The sequence below is a fragment of the Ictidomys tridecemlineatus genome, chromosome 2, assembly GCF_052094955.1.
Source record: "Ictidomys tridecemlineatus isolate mIctTri1 chromosome 2, mIctTri1.hap1, whole genome shotgun sequence".
NCBI lineage: Eukaryota > Metazoa > Chordata > Mammalia > Rodentia > Sciuridae > Ictidomys > Ictidomys tridecemlineatus.
The window spans coordinates 8,395,598-8,408,858 of record NC_135478.1 but is presented as its reverse complement, the minus strand read 5'-3'; the positions used below and the strand labels follow the sequence as shown (position 1 = coordinate 8,408,858).

At 56.2% G+C, this 13,261-nt stretch overlaps 1 protein-coding gene across 8 annotated transcripts in view; it reads right to left on the bottom strand.

The window, feature by feature from the left end:
• Window positions 1–538: 538 nt before the first annotated feature.
• Pde4a (phosphodiesterase 4A) overlaps window positions 539–13,261 on the bottom strand; it is a 41,512-nt gene continuing 28,789 nt past the window's right edge. For 6 of the 8 annotated variants that reach the window (XM_040290466.2, XM_040290467.2, XM_078036037.1 and 3 more), the window contains 10 exons: window positions 13,042–13,154; window positions 9,448–9,541; window positions 7,108–7,331; window positions 6,092–6,190; window positions 5,829–5,993; window positions 5,406–5,505; window positions 5,057–5,211; window positions 4,725–4,847; window positions 4,150–4,332; window positions 539–3,017 (listed from right to left, as the gene is read on the bottom strand). In XM_040290466.2, the coding sequence (XP_040146400.1) occupies window positions 2,358–3,017; window positions 4,150–4,332; window positions 4,725–4,847; window positions 5,057–5,211; window positions 5,406–5,505; window positions 5,829–5,993; window positions 6,092–6,190; window positions 7,108–7,331; window positions 9,448–9,541; window positions 13,042–13,154 (1,916 nt within the window). In that variant the 3' untranslated portion in view covers window positions 539–2,357. Of the gene's footprint in view, window positions 3,083–4,149; window positions 4,333–4,724; window positions 4,848–5,056; window positions 5,212–5,405; window positions 5,506–5,828; window positions 5,994–6,091; window positions 6,191–7,107; window positions 7,332–9,447; window positions 9,542–11,010; window positions 12,602–13,041; window positions 13,155–13,261 lie in introns of those variants that run through there. The other 2 variants (XM_021733857.3, XM_078036028.1) reach the window with 2 other exon arrangements.

The window sequence follows — 13,261 nt, the reverse complement described above, 5'->3', positions numbered from 1 at the left end:
TTTTTTTCACTGTGAAGGGAACCAACATTAAAATGGACAGAATGCTGGGACTTTCATAGGTATACATTCTTTCATATTTGTTCATCAAATTTATTAGCTCAGCCGAATCTGGCCTGAGATCTTTTCTTAGTAGCCAGTGGAGGGGTTGTCTCCTTAAGGTCCCCTTGGAATTTTAGGGGTGACTGCTGGGTACCAGAAGAACCCAAGCACCGTGTCCTATTCGCTCTGAGTGAGAAAAGTGGGGCTTACCCAGGTCTGTTCACTTTTAATGACTTCGTGGTTGGTGGTGGCTGGGGTGTGGCTCACAGTAGAGTGCTTGGCTTGCATGCACCAAGACGGGGCTGAATCCCAGACCCAGGAAGACTTCTTAGTCTGAACTTGTGTTGTTTGGGGCCAACCTGACTGAGTTCTATGCACAGTTCCATCCACTCACAATGTTCCACCTGCTCAGGGAGGGGTGGGAATAGGACCCACCATCTCCACAAACCAAGGGAGGCATGTCAACAAAGATGGGGAATGAAGCCACATCAGCCAGGAACACTGATGAAAGTCTCAGTTTAATTGGTGACAAGATCGAATGATCGATCATCCATCAGTGGGCTGACAGACTGATCATCAAAGGGGACAACACGCCAGCAGCTCACAGGGGCCCTACACCCACCCTGGGGAGAGGATCCCTGACTGGGTTGGGGGTCTCTTACCAGTCACCCCTGCTCCTGGGGAAGGGGCAGGGGGCAGGCTCTGCCCAGCCCTTACCCCTATGATGACACAACTTCCCACAAAATTGCAGAGTGCACCCTTGCCTGGGATTATGGTACAGTATGTATAATACAGCAGGGTGGGGACTTCTCCCTCGGGAGCCCCTGCCCCACCTTCCTGACTGGGTCAGCCAGGGAAGGGCGAGTTTATTTTCCCTTTTTGCCTTTGTAGAATAATTTACAAACCAACCTTACAGTATATACAAAAAAAAAAAAAAAAAAAAAGAAAGTAAAGAAAGAAAAAAGGGGGGTGGGGAGGGGAAGGCCCATTCTGGTCACCGGCTGGGACAAACTACTTTCACTACAAAAATGAACCCTGTTAAGCATTATGGAGCAGGGGGAAATGGGTGGACAGACAGATGGAAGGCTGGAGAAGTGGGGGCTACAGTACCGTGTGCTCAGAATTGGGGGGACAGGCAATGAATGAGATAGGCCCCTGCCCCATCTGGCTGTAAAACCAGATTGAAGAACATAGAGGGGGAGGGGTGGGGTCCTTCCTTTCCAACAGTCCCCCATGGCTTGGAAAAAAAAATGGCCTTGCATCTGTCTGTCATATTGCTCAGGGATTAGATAGGGGAAGAGGCTTGGCAAGGTCGGGGGACAAAGGAGAAAATCCTTTGGTGCCAGGGTGGGAAGGGTTGCCCAGGATGGGGGATGTGGGTATACACCATTATTGCTTCCTCCTAGGGCAAAAGGTGAGGGGCTGGAGTCAGAGTGTGGAAGTGGAAGGGGGTCAGGAGGACGCTGAGGGGGTGGAGTGTCTGTGGGCCTGGGGTGGGGACTCTGGGCCTGGCCCCACCCCACCCACAGAGCAGGTAGGCGGGGAGCCACTGTGACCCTGTCTGCTATGGCCACAGGAATCATTAAGGCAGAAACAAGAGGAGAAGCAGCTGGAAGGAGGGTGTGTGTGTGTGTGTGTGTATGCGTGTGTCTTCAAGTCTCGGGTGGAGCTGGCGGTGTGGCAACACCACCCTACAGTCAGCAGCTGTGCTGACCCCTCTGTGTGGCTGGACTTGTGCAGAATGAGTGGAAGACTTGCGACGGGGCAGTGAGTGGCTCCCACAGCGACACCCCCACCCCTGGCCCTGTCCAGAATGGCTATTCCCCGCTGGGTTCTAGAGACCCTCCAAAACTCAAGAAAAGCCCAGGAGGGGCCCCGTGCCTGTGCTTGGGTCTAAGTGGAGAAGCCCAAGGGGCCGGAAGACTGAGCCTGGGACTGGGGTGGGGCGGGAGGCGGGCAGGGGCTTGAAGGCGAAGGAGAAACCAGGAATGGGGGCGTCTACAGTTGCTGTGTTTCATCCTTTTTTTTTTTTTCTTCTTTTTTTTTGTTCTTTTTTCTAAAAATGTTACCATTAAAATTCAAAAAATAAAATCCCTTCTGGGACCTCAGCCCCTCATTCCCCAGCCCCCATGTCCAAAAAAAGGCCCCATGGGTGGGGGCAGGGGGAAAGGGGAAAAAAAGAAAAGAGAAAACCCCCCGCTTTTCTGTTTTCTTTTTTCTCAGGAGGGCCAAGAGTCTTTGAGGCATCGGAGGAGGTGGCTGCAGGAAGAGGGGGGTGAGAGCGGACAGGGAGGGCCACAGGGTCAGGGGGCTGGGGCTCAGGTACGGTCTCCACCTGACCCCCACCCACCCAGAGCCGGGAGGATGGGGGGGTCCTCCCCTGGTGTCCCGGTGCAGGCACAGCAGGGCCTCTTGGCAGCCTGATGGTCTCTTTGGGCCCCCACCTCGGCCGCCGGGGAGGGGAGGCCCGGGAGGCCCGGGGCCTCTTCTGGGGTCCTCAAGGCAGGCAGAAGGGGGCTTTTAAGAGACAGGGCAGAAGAGCTGCAGCAGCTTACAGTATCCACGGATCCCTCTTGGAACCCAGCTCCATCCTGAGTCACAGGTGCATCCCGCGCCGAGTCTGCGCCCTGCGTCAAACATGCTTCTACCACTGCCTCCGAGCGCGCCTCCTGTCCCTGGGCCGTGGATGACCCCTCAGCTGGGGATACAGCCTGGGCCACAGACAATCCCTGCATTTCCAATGCCTCCTCCTCCTCTTCCTCCTCCAGCGTCAGCTCAAACTGGAACTTATCCGGTGGGGCTGGATGGCCCAGCCCTGGGGGCTCCTCCTCAGGTGGTGGTGACGGGCTCTGTCGAATGGCACTGTAGTACCAGTCCCGGTTGTCCTCCAATGTGTCCAGGATCTCCTGGGCATCTGGGTGGACGAGGTCTGCCCACGTCTCCCATAATGGGTGCACAATGTAGTCAATGAAACCCACCTGGGGGAGGGAAGAGGTAGACACAGGTGGCCCTTGCAGCAGATGGCACCATCGTGTGGTGAGAGCTAAGAAAATCAAAAACATTTGACCTAGCAATTTTGCTTCCCCAAACCCTTGCACAGGCCAGAAATTAAAACCACAGGAGATATAAACGGAAACTGGATACAAATGAAACACTTCCATATACACATCAATTGGGGGTTGAACCCAGGGGCGCTTACCCACTGAGACACATCCCCAGCCCTTTTTTGTATTTTATTTAGAGACAGGGTCTCCCTATCCCCCTGCCTCGGCCCTGAGCTATTGGGATTGTAGGCACGTGCCACCTTGCCTGGCTGGTATGACTTTGAGAGAGAGATTAACAGATTGATTTTACACCACCAGGCCCATGGGGCGAGGCCTGGAGGCATTTTTAGTTGTTATATGTGGAGGGTGGGGTCGATGTGCTCTGGTGGAAACCAGGGATGCTACTAAATATCCCATGATGCCCAGGGCAGCCTCCACCACCAAGGATTGAGAAGCCCAGGTTGTAAAGGACAGAGACACCAGCTGGGGTTTCGCCACAGAGAGCAAAGTGAGAAAAGCTCCCGTCACATGTTGGCCGCGAGCCTTCACCAGTCCGTGTTCCGACTCCCTCCATGTTAAACTAAACCAGCACACCACCAATCACCTCTAAACCCACTGAGACGGCACTAGTGGGGTTCCAGGGAAACTGAGGCAGAACCGGCATCAGGTCTGCATGCAAGAGCCAGGTAAGAAGCATGGCTGGGGCTGGGCTGGGGCTCAGCGGGAGAGCATTTGCCCGGCATGTGTGAGGACTGGGGTTGATTCTCAGCACCACATATAAATAAATAAAGTTCCCTCAACAACTAAAAAAATATTAACAAGAAAAGAAGGTGGACTGAGGTTCTGGTGGATGCTGTCAATCGGCTGGCAATGCCTGAGAGCATACGACTGCAGGGGCTCAAGTTGCCCTGCAGGGGGGCAGACATGGCCCATTTCCCATCAAGGGAGAAAAGGAAAAGGAGAAATACTTGACATCACGGCCTCCCTCCCGGATGTGAGAGCTTCAGGCCAAGAGCGGAGGGGGAGGCCTGGCCTGGCCCCTGTCCTCACTGCCCTCAGCACGCACCTGAGACTTCTCCACGGAGGCTGTGTGCTTGTCACACATGGGGCTGATCTCCATGCCCCGCTCGCGCTCGCGGTCACCCTGTTGGAAGAACTCGGCCATGATGCGGTCCGTCCACTGGCGGTACAGCTCCAGTGGCTTGGTGGGGTTGCTGAGGTCTGCACAGTGCACCATATTGCGAAGGACCTGCATGGGGGAAGGGAGGGGGACCCATTAGAGCCCCTTCCCCATCTCAGTCTGGAGAGGAGCCCTGGTGCAGGCACAGGGAGAAAAGGTGGGGAGAAGAGGAAGAGAGGAAGTAGAGGGAAAGGTGTGGGAGGGATGGAGAGAGGTGGGGAAGGAGTGGGGAGAGGGGAGGAGGAGATGGTGCAGGAGAGAGATGCAGGGGATGAGGAGAGAGGGCAGGAAAGGGGCCTGGGAAGGCGGGGTTGGAAAAGAAAGATGGACAGAGAGAAAAAGAAACAGACGACGGGTAGCACAGAGAAGGGGGCTGAGGCTAAGGCAGGGGCAGCTACCCAGACCTAAAGGGCTGGGGGAGTAGAAGGGTCCAGTCTCCTTGTTAGGTGGTTGTGGGGCACCTGGATGCGGTCGGCGTAGTTGTCCAGCAGGAGAACCCCTGAGCTGGTCACTTTCTTAGTTTCCACCATGGTTTTTAGATCAGCCAGGAGCGTCATGTGCTTGGACATGTCTGTGGCCAGCACCTGTGGGGCAAGGGGGCGTCACAGGGGCCGCCAACGCCCACCAGCTGCCCACTGGACCTGCCCAGGCCTTGGCCGTCTTCCCTCTGCAGAACCCTAAGGCTCAGACCAGGTTTCAGGAGGTTCGTCTGAGACTCAGACCCCCTCCTCACCAGAGCCCACACCTCAAAGGCTTCCTTTCCCACTCTGCCCCCACACCCCGCCCCGCCCACCATGTCGATGACCATCTTGCGCAGGCTCTGCCGCTGGCGCTTGCTGAGGTTCTGGAAGATGTCACAGTTCTCCTCCTGTAGCAGCTTGAAGCCCACGGCCAGGTGGTGGTTCTCGAGCACCGACTCGTCATTGTACATGAGTGCCAGCTCCGAATCTGCAGCCAGGCCAGAGAGGTCAGCGAAGGGAACCATGGGTGCCACCCTGCCTTGTGCCCAGATGGCCCTGGGTCAGCCCAGTGGGCACTGCCTCCAGAGTGCCAGCCCAGTGCCCCCGTCTAGCCAGTTCCACTTCCATTTGGTCCCGTCCTGCTCCCAGCCCAGCTGTCTCCGCCCCAGGAGGGCCACTCACTGGTGTTGATGAGGAACTGGTTGGAGACCCCAGGGTGGTCGACATCATGGATGGCAGCTGCAAACAGGGCTGCGAGAATCTCTAGGTCAGTGAACACCGCCTGGGGGCAGGGAGATGGGGGCAGAGGGACCGAGATTAGAATGAAGGGGATGAGCGACAGGACAAGAAAGGGACAGGGGGTCAGAGGGAGATGGGAGTCAAGAAAGATGAGGGTCAGAGAGGAGGATGAGGGTTGGAGAGGAACAGAGTCAGAGAGAGATGAAGTTCAGGGGACAGAGTGGAAACGGTAACCAGGGCTGGGGCTCGAGCTCAGGTGGTAGGGTGCCTGCCTGGCGTGCGCAAGGCCCTGGCACCACTAAGAAAGAAATGGAAAACCAGAGGGAAACAGGGACCTGGGAGACGGGGGAGGTGGCAGGTTCTCACATCCAGGGCAGGCGTGGCCAGCAGCACGTGGGTGGACTGCAGCACGTCAGCTGCATGCAGGCTGTTGTGGTAGGCCACGTCAGCGTGGTAGTGGTCCTCCAGAGTCAGCATGTAGGTCACCATTGTGTCCACGGGGATGTGGAATTTCTTCAGCAGGTCCCGCTCCTGGGGGCGGGCAGGGGCAGGGCGATGACCCCTGCCGGCCCGGAGCACCTTGTCTTGTGCCCCTCACAGCCCGGCCCACTCCCCACTGCCCCCATCACCTGGAATATCGTGTACATGATACAGCTGAGCGAGCGGCCTCCGGCATAGTCGGACACGCAAAAGATGTTCAGGCCCCACTTGCTCAAGTTCTCAAGTTCCTAGTGGAGATGGAGGTTGGCGGTCAGGAGCCTGCCAGGTCCAAGGCCCTGAGACCCTTTCCTAGGAACAATGAACCCTGGTCTAAAGGAAGCACTGTCCCTGTCACAGAGCGGCCAGGAGCACAGAGTTTAACCCGCCCACTGTTTCTGAAGTGCTTATTATCCACCAAACACCATCGGCAGTTGAGGGAACCGAGGTGTGACTTCTCTACGATCGTGTGGCTCACAGGGGCAAGGGCAGGATGATGGGAACCCAGCTCAGTCTCTAAGCTAAACTGCTCGGGAGTCCCCCACCTTGAGATGGAGGAGGAAGGGACACTGGCTCATTTTCTGACTACCCAGCCTCTAGAACAATCCTGATGCACAGTAGGCGCTCAAGAACCCCAAGGTGACTGAATGGTGAGCACACAGCACACCAGTGGCAGCCTCAAAGAGGGTCATGATAAACATCACCAGAGCGAGCCACTAAGGGTTCTGGAAGCGGCAGAAGCCAAAGCCAGTTCTTGCCTGTAGTAGACACTCTTAGGTCCCTGTCCAGATCCACGCCATTGTCCCCCAGCTGCTGGGGAGTGTTGCTTGCCGTGTGGCTTATGGTTGACCCTTTCTCTAGAAAACTGCTCTTGCCCCCAGGGAGGGGGTGATGCCATCCATCCCTGGAGGCAGCCCTTAGCCAATAGCTGATTCAGGGCTCTGAAGGCCCAGGGCACGGAGTCAGGGTGGGCTCAACTCCTCAGCTCGCCCTGTGGACGGAGGCTGAGGCCACCTCTGCGCTCCTCCTTTCTATCCTCTCCATCCTCTCTTGAGATCATTCAACATCTCAGGCTCTGCTTCCGGGGACCCTGGCTTAAGATATGACCCCACATGGAGTCCTTCTTTGGGCACCTAGAGGCCTCTGTCCCCACTGAGCCCCCACCCACTTGGGCCAGGAGGTCCTCTTGGTCAGTCTTCACCCCAAAGCGAGGGACGCTAGTGTTCGGACTCCTGCTGTGCATCAGCTTCTTCACGCCCGTGATCTGTGACATGGGCTGGAACTGTGGTCCCAGGGGCAGGGGCTGCTGGGAGGGTCTCTGTCGCAGTGGCGCTTCCTGGGGTTCTCGCTCTTTCATTGTGGGTGACGGAATCTCCACTTCATTTTGTTTGTCTGCAGAAGATGGGGGACAGGCGTGACCAGACCTCCCGGGGAGGCACCTCACCCCACCCCAGGTCCTCAGAAGCCTCACCCAAAAGAGTAAAAGCCTTCTGGGTGTCAGGCTGACGGGCACTCGGGGGCTGAATACCAAAGGGGCTATAAGAATCCTTTTGGGAAGTGGTGGGCTGGGTCAGGGGCCCTGGCGCTGGCCCAGGGCTATGGGGTGTCCCCAGCTCAATTGCTAGGTTTGGTCTCCAGGTAGTGTGAGAAGTCAGGAAGTGGGGTGACTTCCCGAGGGAGAGCCACTGCCTACTCTGGATACTCAGGGAAGCTTCTCAGCCAGGGAAGACACCCCCATGGTGGCTGAGCGCAGTGGTGGGAGGGGGCATCACTGGGAGGGAGGAGGGAAAGGGAATCTCTGGCTCCATGGTCCCCTTGGCAACCACCTGCCTGGGGGCCAGTCCCAGGAGACCTCCTAGGCTTTCAAAGCCTTCCAGAGCCTGGCCAGGGACACCTATTGTGACCTGAAGCCTCCAGTCAATGACAGAACCTGAAGGGGTCATCTGCATGCCAAGCTCCCATTGGCAGGATCCTCAGAACCCTGAGGCCTGCCACGTGCTCACTGGCCGACACTCCACAATTCTGAACCCTGTCTTTTGAGCTGGAGGTATCTCCTGAATTTAGAGTTGGTGAAACATTGTGAGAATGAAATGATCCCGAGTGTGCAGGAATCTCCTTAGTTTGGGGGCCTTTGGGTTCAGAAGTCAGAAGGGGTTTGAGCTCCCCATGAGCTTAAGGCTTCCAATGAACCCCTATGTTGTTTTTTTTCTTTTTAATATTTATCTTTCAGTTTCCGGTGGACACAACATCTTTATTTTATTTGTATGTGGTGCTGAGGATCGAACCCAGAGCCCCGCACATGCCAGGCGAGCGCGTTACCGCTTGAGCCATATCCCCAGCCTCAAACCCTTATGTTTGGGGATCCCTTGCAGGTTTATTTTACCTCTGACCTACATTCCCAGACCTTCTTATTTTTCTTTTCTTTTTTTTAAAACTGTCTTTGACTTTTTTAATTTCATTTTTTTTCTTTCAGCTTATACTTGACTTTTTTTTTAATTTCATTTTTTTTAAAGAGAGAGTGAGAGAGGAGAGAGAGAGAGAATTTTTAATATTTATTTTTTAGTTCTCGGCGGACACAACATCTTTGTTGGTATGTGGTGCTGAGGATCGAACCCGGGCCGCACGCATGCCAGGCGAGCGCGCTACCGCTTGAGCCACATCCCCAGCCCCAGACCTTCTTATTTTTATTTTTTATTTTGAGACAGGGCCTCACTAAATTGCTGAGGCTGGCCTTGAATTTATGAACCTCAACCTTGAATTCAGGCCTCAGCCTCCCAAGTCACTGGGGTTACAGGTGTGTGCCACCGTACCCAGCTCCTTACAGATCTTCTGAAGTTTGGGGATATAAGGTTTGGGAGGATCTACTGAATGTGGAAGGATGGCCAAATCAAATTGGAAGAATCTACTGAATTCAGAGGTTTTTCAGCTTGAAGATTTTTTTTTTGGCGGGGGGAGTACTTTTAGAGTTCTGAAGCTCAGAGGTTCCTTAAGTTGGAGAACTTACTGAGTGTGGGCAACTCTTGATTTTGGGGGGTCTTCTAAATTTGGGATGTTTAATCCAAGTTTGTAGGTTCTGTTGATTTTCCCTCTTTTTTTATTACTTTTTATTCCAATTTGTTATATATGATCTATTGACTTTTAAAGTTTAGAAATTCTATTTGAATTTGAGCAGGGGGCGTGAATATTCTCTTGGGGTTTAGAGTTTGAGAATTCCATTGGGTTCCACCGAGTTTGGAGGGGCTTAGAGATTTTTTTGGTGCTGAGGATGAGACCTAGGGCTTTGCATATGTTGACCACTGAGCTATTCTCCTAGCCCCCCAAGATATTCTCATTTGTGGTTTCCACAGAAGTTGTGGTCCCACTAATTTAGGGGCCTCATGAGTGTGGGAGCTCTTAAGCCTAGTAACTTTGACCTTTGAGGAATTAAGGGGCAGGGTCAACATCAACAGGGTTGGGCCACCCCTCCAGCCCAGGTGTCCCCCGGTTCCACATGCTGCCCTTCACTCACCCAGGAATGTGGTGGAAATGTACTCTGAGACCTGGTTTCCTGACCTGCTCATTTCTGACAGGTGTGTGAGTTCTCGGTTCAGCATCCTCTTGAACTAAGGTGAAGGAGCCAAGAAGGAAGGGGTGACAGGGTGTCATTGCTGCGGGTGCTGTGTGTGTGCCAGCCCTTCCCACAAATTCCTGAAGACCCCAGGAGCCCCTCCTATTTCACGCCTCAGACCTCTACCAGGCTGCTAGAGGGGTGGGGGTCAGCCCTTCCTCTCCTCCCAGCTCTGAATGGGGGACCCAGGCCCAGGAGGGTGGTGCTGATATCAGCATAATCCTCTCTGCTTGAGGAAAGAGGGGCTCCCCTTCCAGTCCCCTCCCAAAGAGGAGCCAGAGGGGCACCTGTGGAAGGGAGGGGCTCCTGCCTAACAGGGAACCAATGGGGTACTAGGAGAATCCCGTCACCATGGTGATGGGAGTCTCCTTAGCAACTCCCCCTCCAACCAGCGGCTAGCAGGGGAAAGGGGGGCAAGCCAGAAGCCCCTTAACCCTTGCCTTCCCACAGACACCCCTGGCCCAGGTCTCGTCAGACACAGACCCCAGTTCTAATCCCTGTGGGATCCCGTCCTCAGTCCCAGCTAAGACTAGAAGGAGGAACATAGTGCCCAGTCCTCAAGGAAGAGGTCTGGCCATGCCAGGGCATGGGAGAATGATTAGCTAAAGAAACCCCAGCTGGGTCACCCAGGGAAGGGGGAGAGGGGTTCCCATCCATAGCCCTCTCCCCAACCCCAGAGAGGTGAAGAGATGCACAGATGAATGCAGCATACCCAAAAGGGGGCTTGGGGGCCCCACCTGGTCCCCCCATGCTACTTCACATAGGCCTCTGCTGTGACATTGTGCATGGAGGAGAAAGGGCATCGGCTCCCCGCCCCCAAGCTCTGCCGAAGCGTCCCTGAATCAGGAGCAGACTCTGTCCAGCAAGGCAGGGGGAACGCCAGCCAGGAAGGGTGGCCCACACTGGAGCAGGGTGGTCACTTCTCCCAGTGCTGACCAGAGACCCCGGACACAATAACATACACGCGCGCACGCACACACACAAATATCTCTCACAACTGCACAGCGTCCCAGACTGCCCCCGTCCTACACAGCGTCACAAAGCCCAGACAGGCAAATCAAGGGGCACATCCAATAAGGCAGTCAGTGATATTTGGGGTCACATGCCCTAGAAACATCAGGTAGCTGTGGCTCACAAATATAGTCCAACACACGACATCACGGTCAGAGACATGGGACTGCAGACAGGGAAACACCATGACCCAGGCAGGACACACTCCACTGCAGACACATATACATCCAGATAATGCCACAGTCACACCCAGTGAGAGAGCCGCTCTCCCAAGGGAGGCCACACACCCCCAGCTACCTGCCATCCACGCCCAGTCCTGGTCACACTAGAGACAGTCCTAAGCCTTCAGGTCTGGGCCACACATGTGCACAGCTGTACACACAGCCCATCCAGGGGGCCAGAGGGTCCAAGGTGGAAGGTCTCCTTCCCACCCTCCACCCTGCGTTCCCCTACCTGGTCCCACCAGCCCACCAGCCACGGCTTGGAGCAGGTCTCGCAGAAGAAATCAACCAGGGGCATCTTGGAGCCTGAGCCCCGCTCGGGGCTGCCGCACACAGACGCTGAGCTTGGCGAGTCCTGGGCTGAACAGCCAGGGAGGGGGGGTGCCGGGCAGGGGGGGCAGTGGAAGAGGGAGCCGCGGAGGGGCCTGGGCCGGCCCAGCAGGGCTGGGGGCTCCCTTCCCCTCCGCGCTCCCTGTGGCAGCCCTGGTTACATGGTCTGCCTGCCACTGGCCCTGATGGGCCCCCCTGCGGCAGTGGCTTGAGGCAGCAGGGGGCCCCTGCCCATGGGGGGGTGCCGGGCCAGGGTCCCGGGAAGAGGCTGCGGAGGCTTGGGGCTCTGTGTGTGCACCGTGTGCGTGCGCTCACTGCAGCACTGGCAGGCTGCATGCGGAGTCAGGTGGTGCTGGAGGTGGGGGGGCGTTAAAGGGGCACCAGAGCCCACGGGCCTCAGCCAGGACTTGGGGAGGGAAGCAGGACACAGCCCTTCCACATACACACCCGGAGACAGAAACACACACCTGGACACACAGACACACAAATGCCCCAAGACACACCTTCCACAGACACTACCACACACCCCAGGCACTTGCCACACCGACACCCAAAGGCCCTCAGTCCTACACATACATGACACACATGTGCACGCAGAGGAGACAGTCAACTCTGACGCCCAACACGTTCATAGGGGTAGAACGGAGCACATGGACACACCCCTTCCAAGAACGGAGACTCACACTCAGGAGACACAACCCTAGGGACAGACACCCAGATACTAGATATACTTATAGCCACACACGCAACACGCCCACAGACACACATTTCAACAAACATAAACAGCCATCTGTCCTTGGACAAAATCACACCCTGACAGATCCATAAGGGGAAGTTCACACTCTCACCCAGAGATGTCCAAATACACACACCCCTTCACGGAACATCCACATACCCCTACCCAGAGACACAGTCACATTCTCAGTTGCCTGACCCCCCTCGGGGACACAATCACCCTCACATTCACACTTTTCCAGACGAGCGTCCACCCACAGCCATGTGCGCTCCCCAGCGAACACCTGCCTGCACACTCACTTCCTGAAAGCACCGCCCACGAGGGCTGCCACCACGCTGCAGCACTCCAGGAGGCATCATTCATGCTGTCTGCTCTCTGAATGGCGCCCCCTGGGGATGTGCAGTGGGCACAGCTACAGGGAATGCTTGCCCCCTCCCCCGCAGCACTGCAAACACAGTCCCACTTAAGAGACAGCTTAACCAACCGGATATCTGCATGGCCTAAGTGTCACAGAGCCCCACATAATCACCCGTGCACACCCAGACACCCCTCAGAACACACTCCAAACTTGGAGCCAACAAATCAACAACTACCCAGACCCTCATCCACACACACAGCTGCAGACAGTACAAGTATACAACACCTCCCAAGACAGGTAAGTCACTACCGACAGATGTAAAACCAGACCCCCACACTAACACGCCAGGTTCTGCCATCCCTGGGAAAAGTCAGAATCTGCAGGAACCGCAGGCCTTTCAGCTACCACCCAAGGGCTGACTCCACCTAAAGATGGGCCATCCCCAAAGTCCTTACCCAGCCCCGCCCTCACCTGCCTCGCCTAGAGGTTGAGCCCGCCCACTGACTCTACCAGAGGTTGGCCCCGCCCAAATATGAGTCCTTGGTCCCACTCCACAAACCCTACTAAGGAGTTGGCACCACCCCTGCCGTGGGTACCACCCATAGGCCCCGCCCACAGCTTGGCCCTTGGGCCAATTCCACAGGCTTACATAGGGATTGGCCCCGCCCACTTCCCCCATCAACTACCTGGCCCCACCAAGACTCCACCCCCACCAGATCCATCCAGGGATTCGCCCCACCCCACCAGCATCCCCTAATTGTGAGCCACACCCACCAGCCCCGCCCTGGCCACTAGCCCCGCCTGGCCACCAGCCCCGCCCATCAACCCTGTGCGCCCACCTTGTGCGAAGCCATCTCGCTGACAGAGCGGTAGGTCTGCATGGTCTCCAGCTGCTCCAGGCACCAGTCCAGCTCCTCCAAAGTTTCCCGGGCCAACTGCTGACACGTCTCCTCTAAGAAGGGGCACCCAGGATGGTGACTGAGAGGTCCGCAGGCAGAGCCCCAGCCCACAGTGACAGGGGTTTGCCAGGTGGGTGGGGTGCCAGGGAAAGGGTGAGGC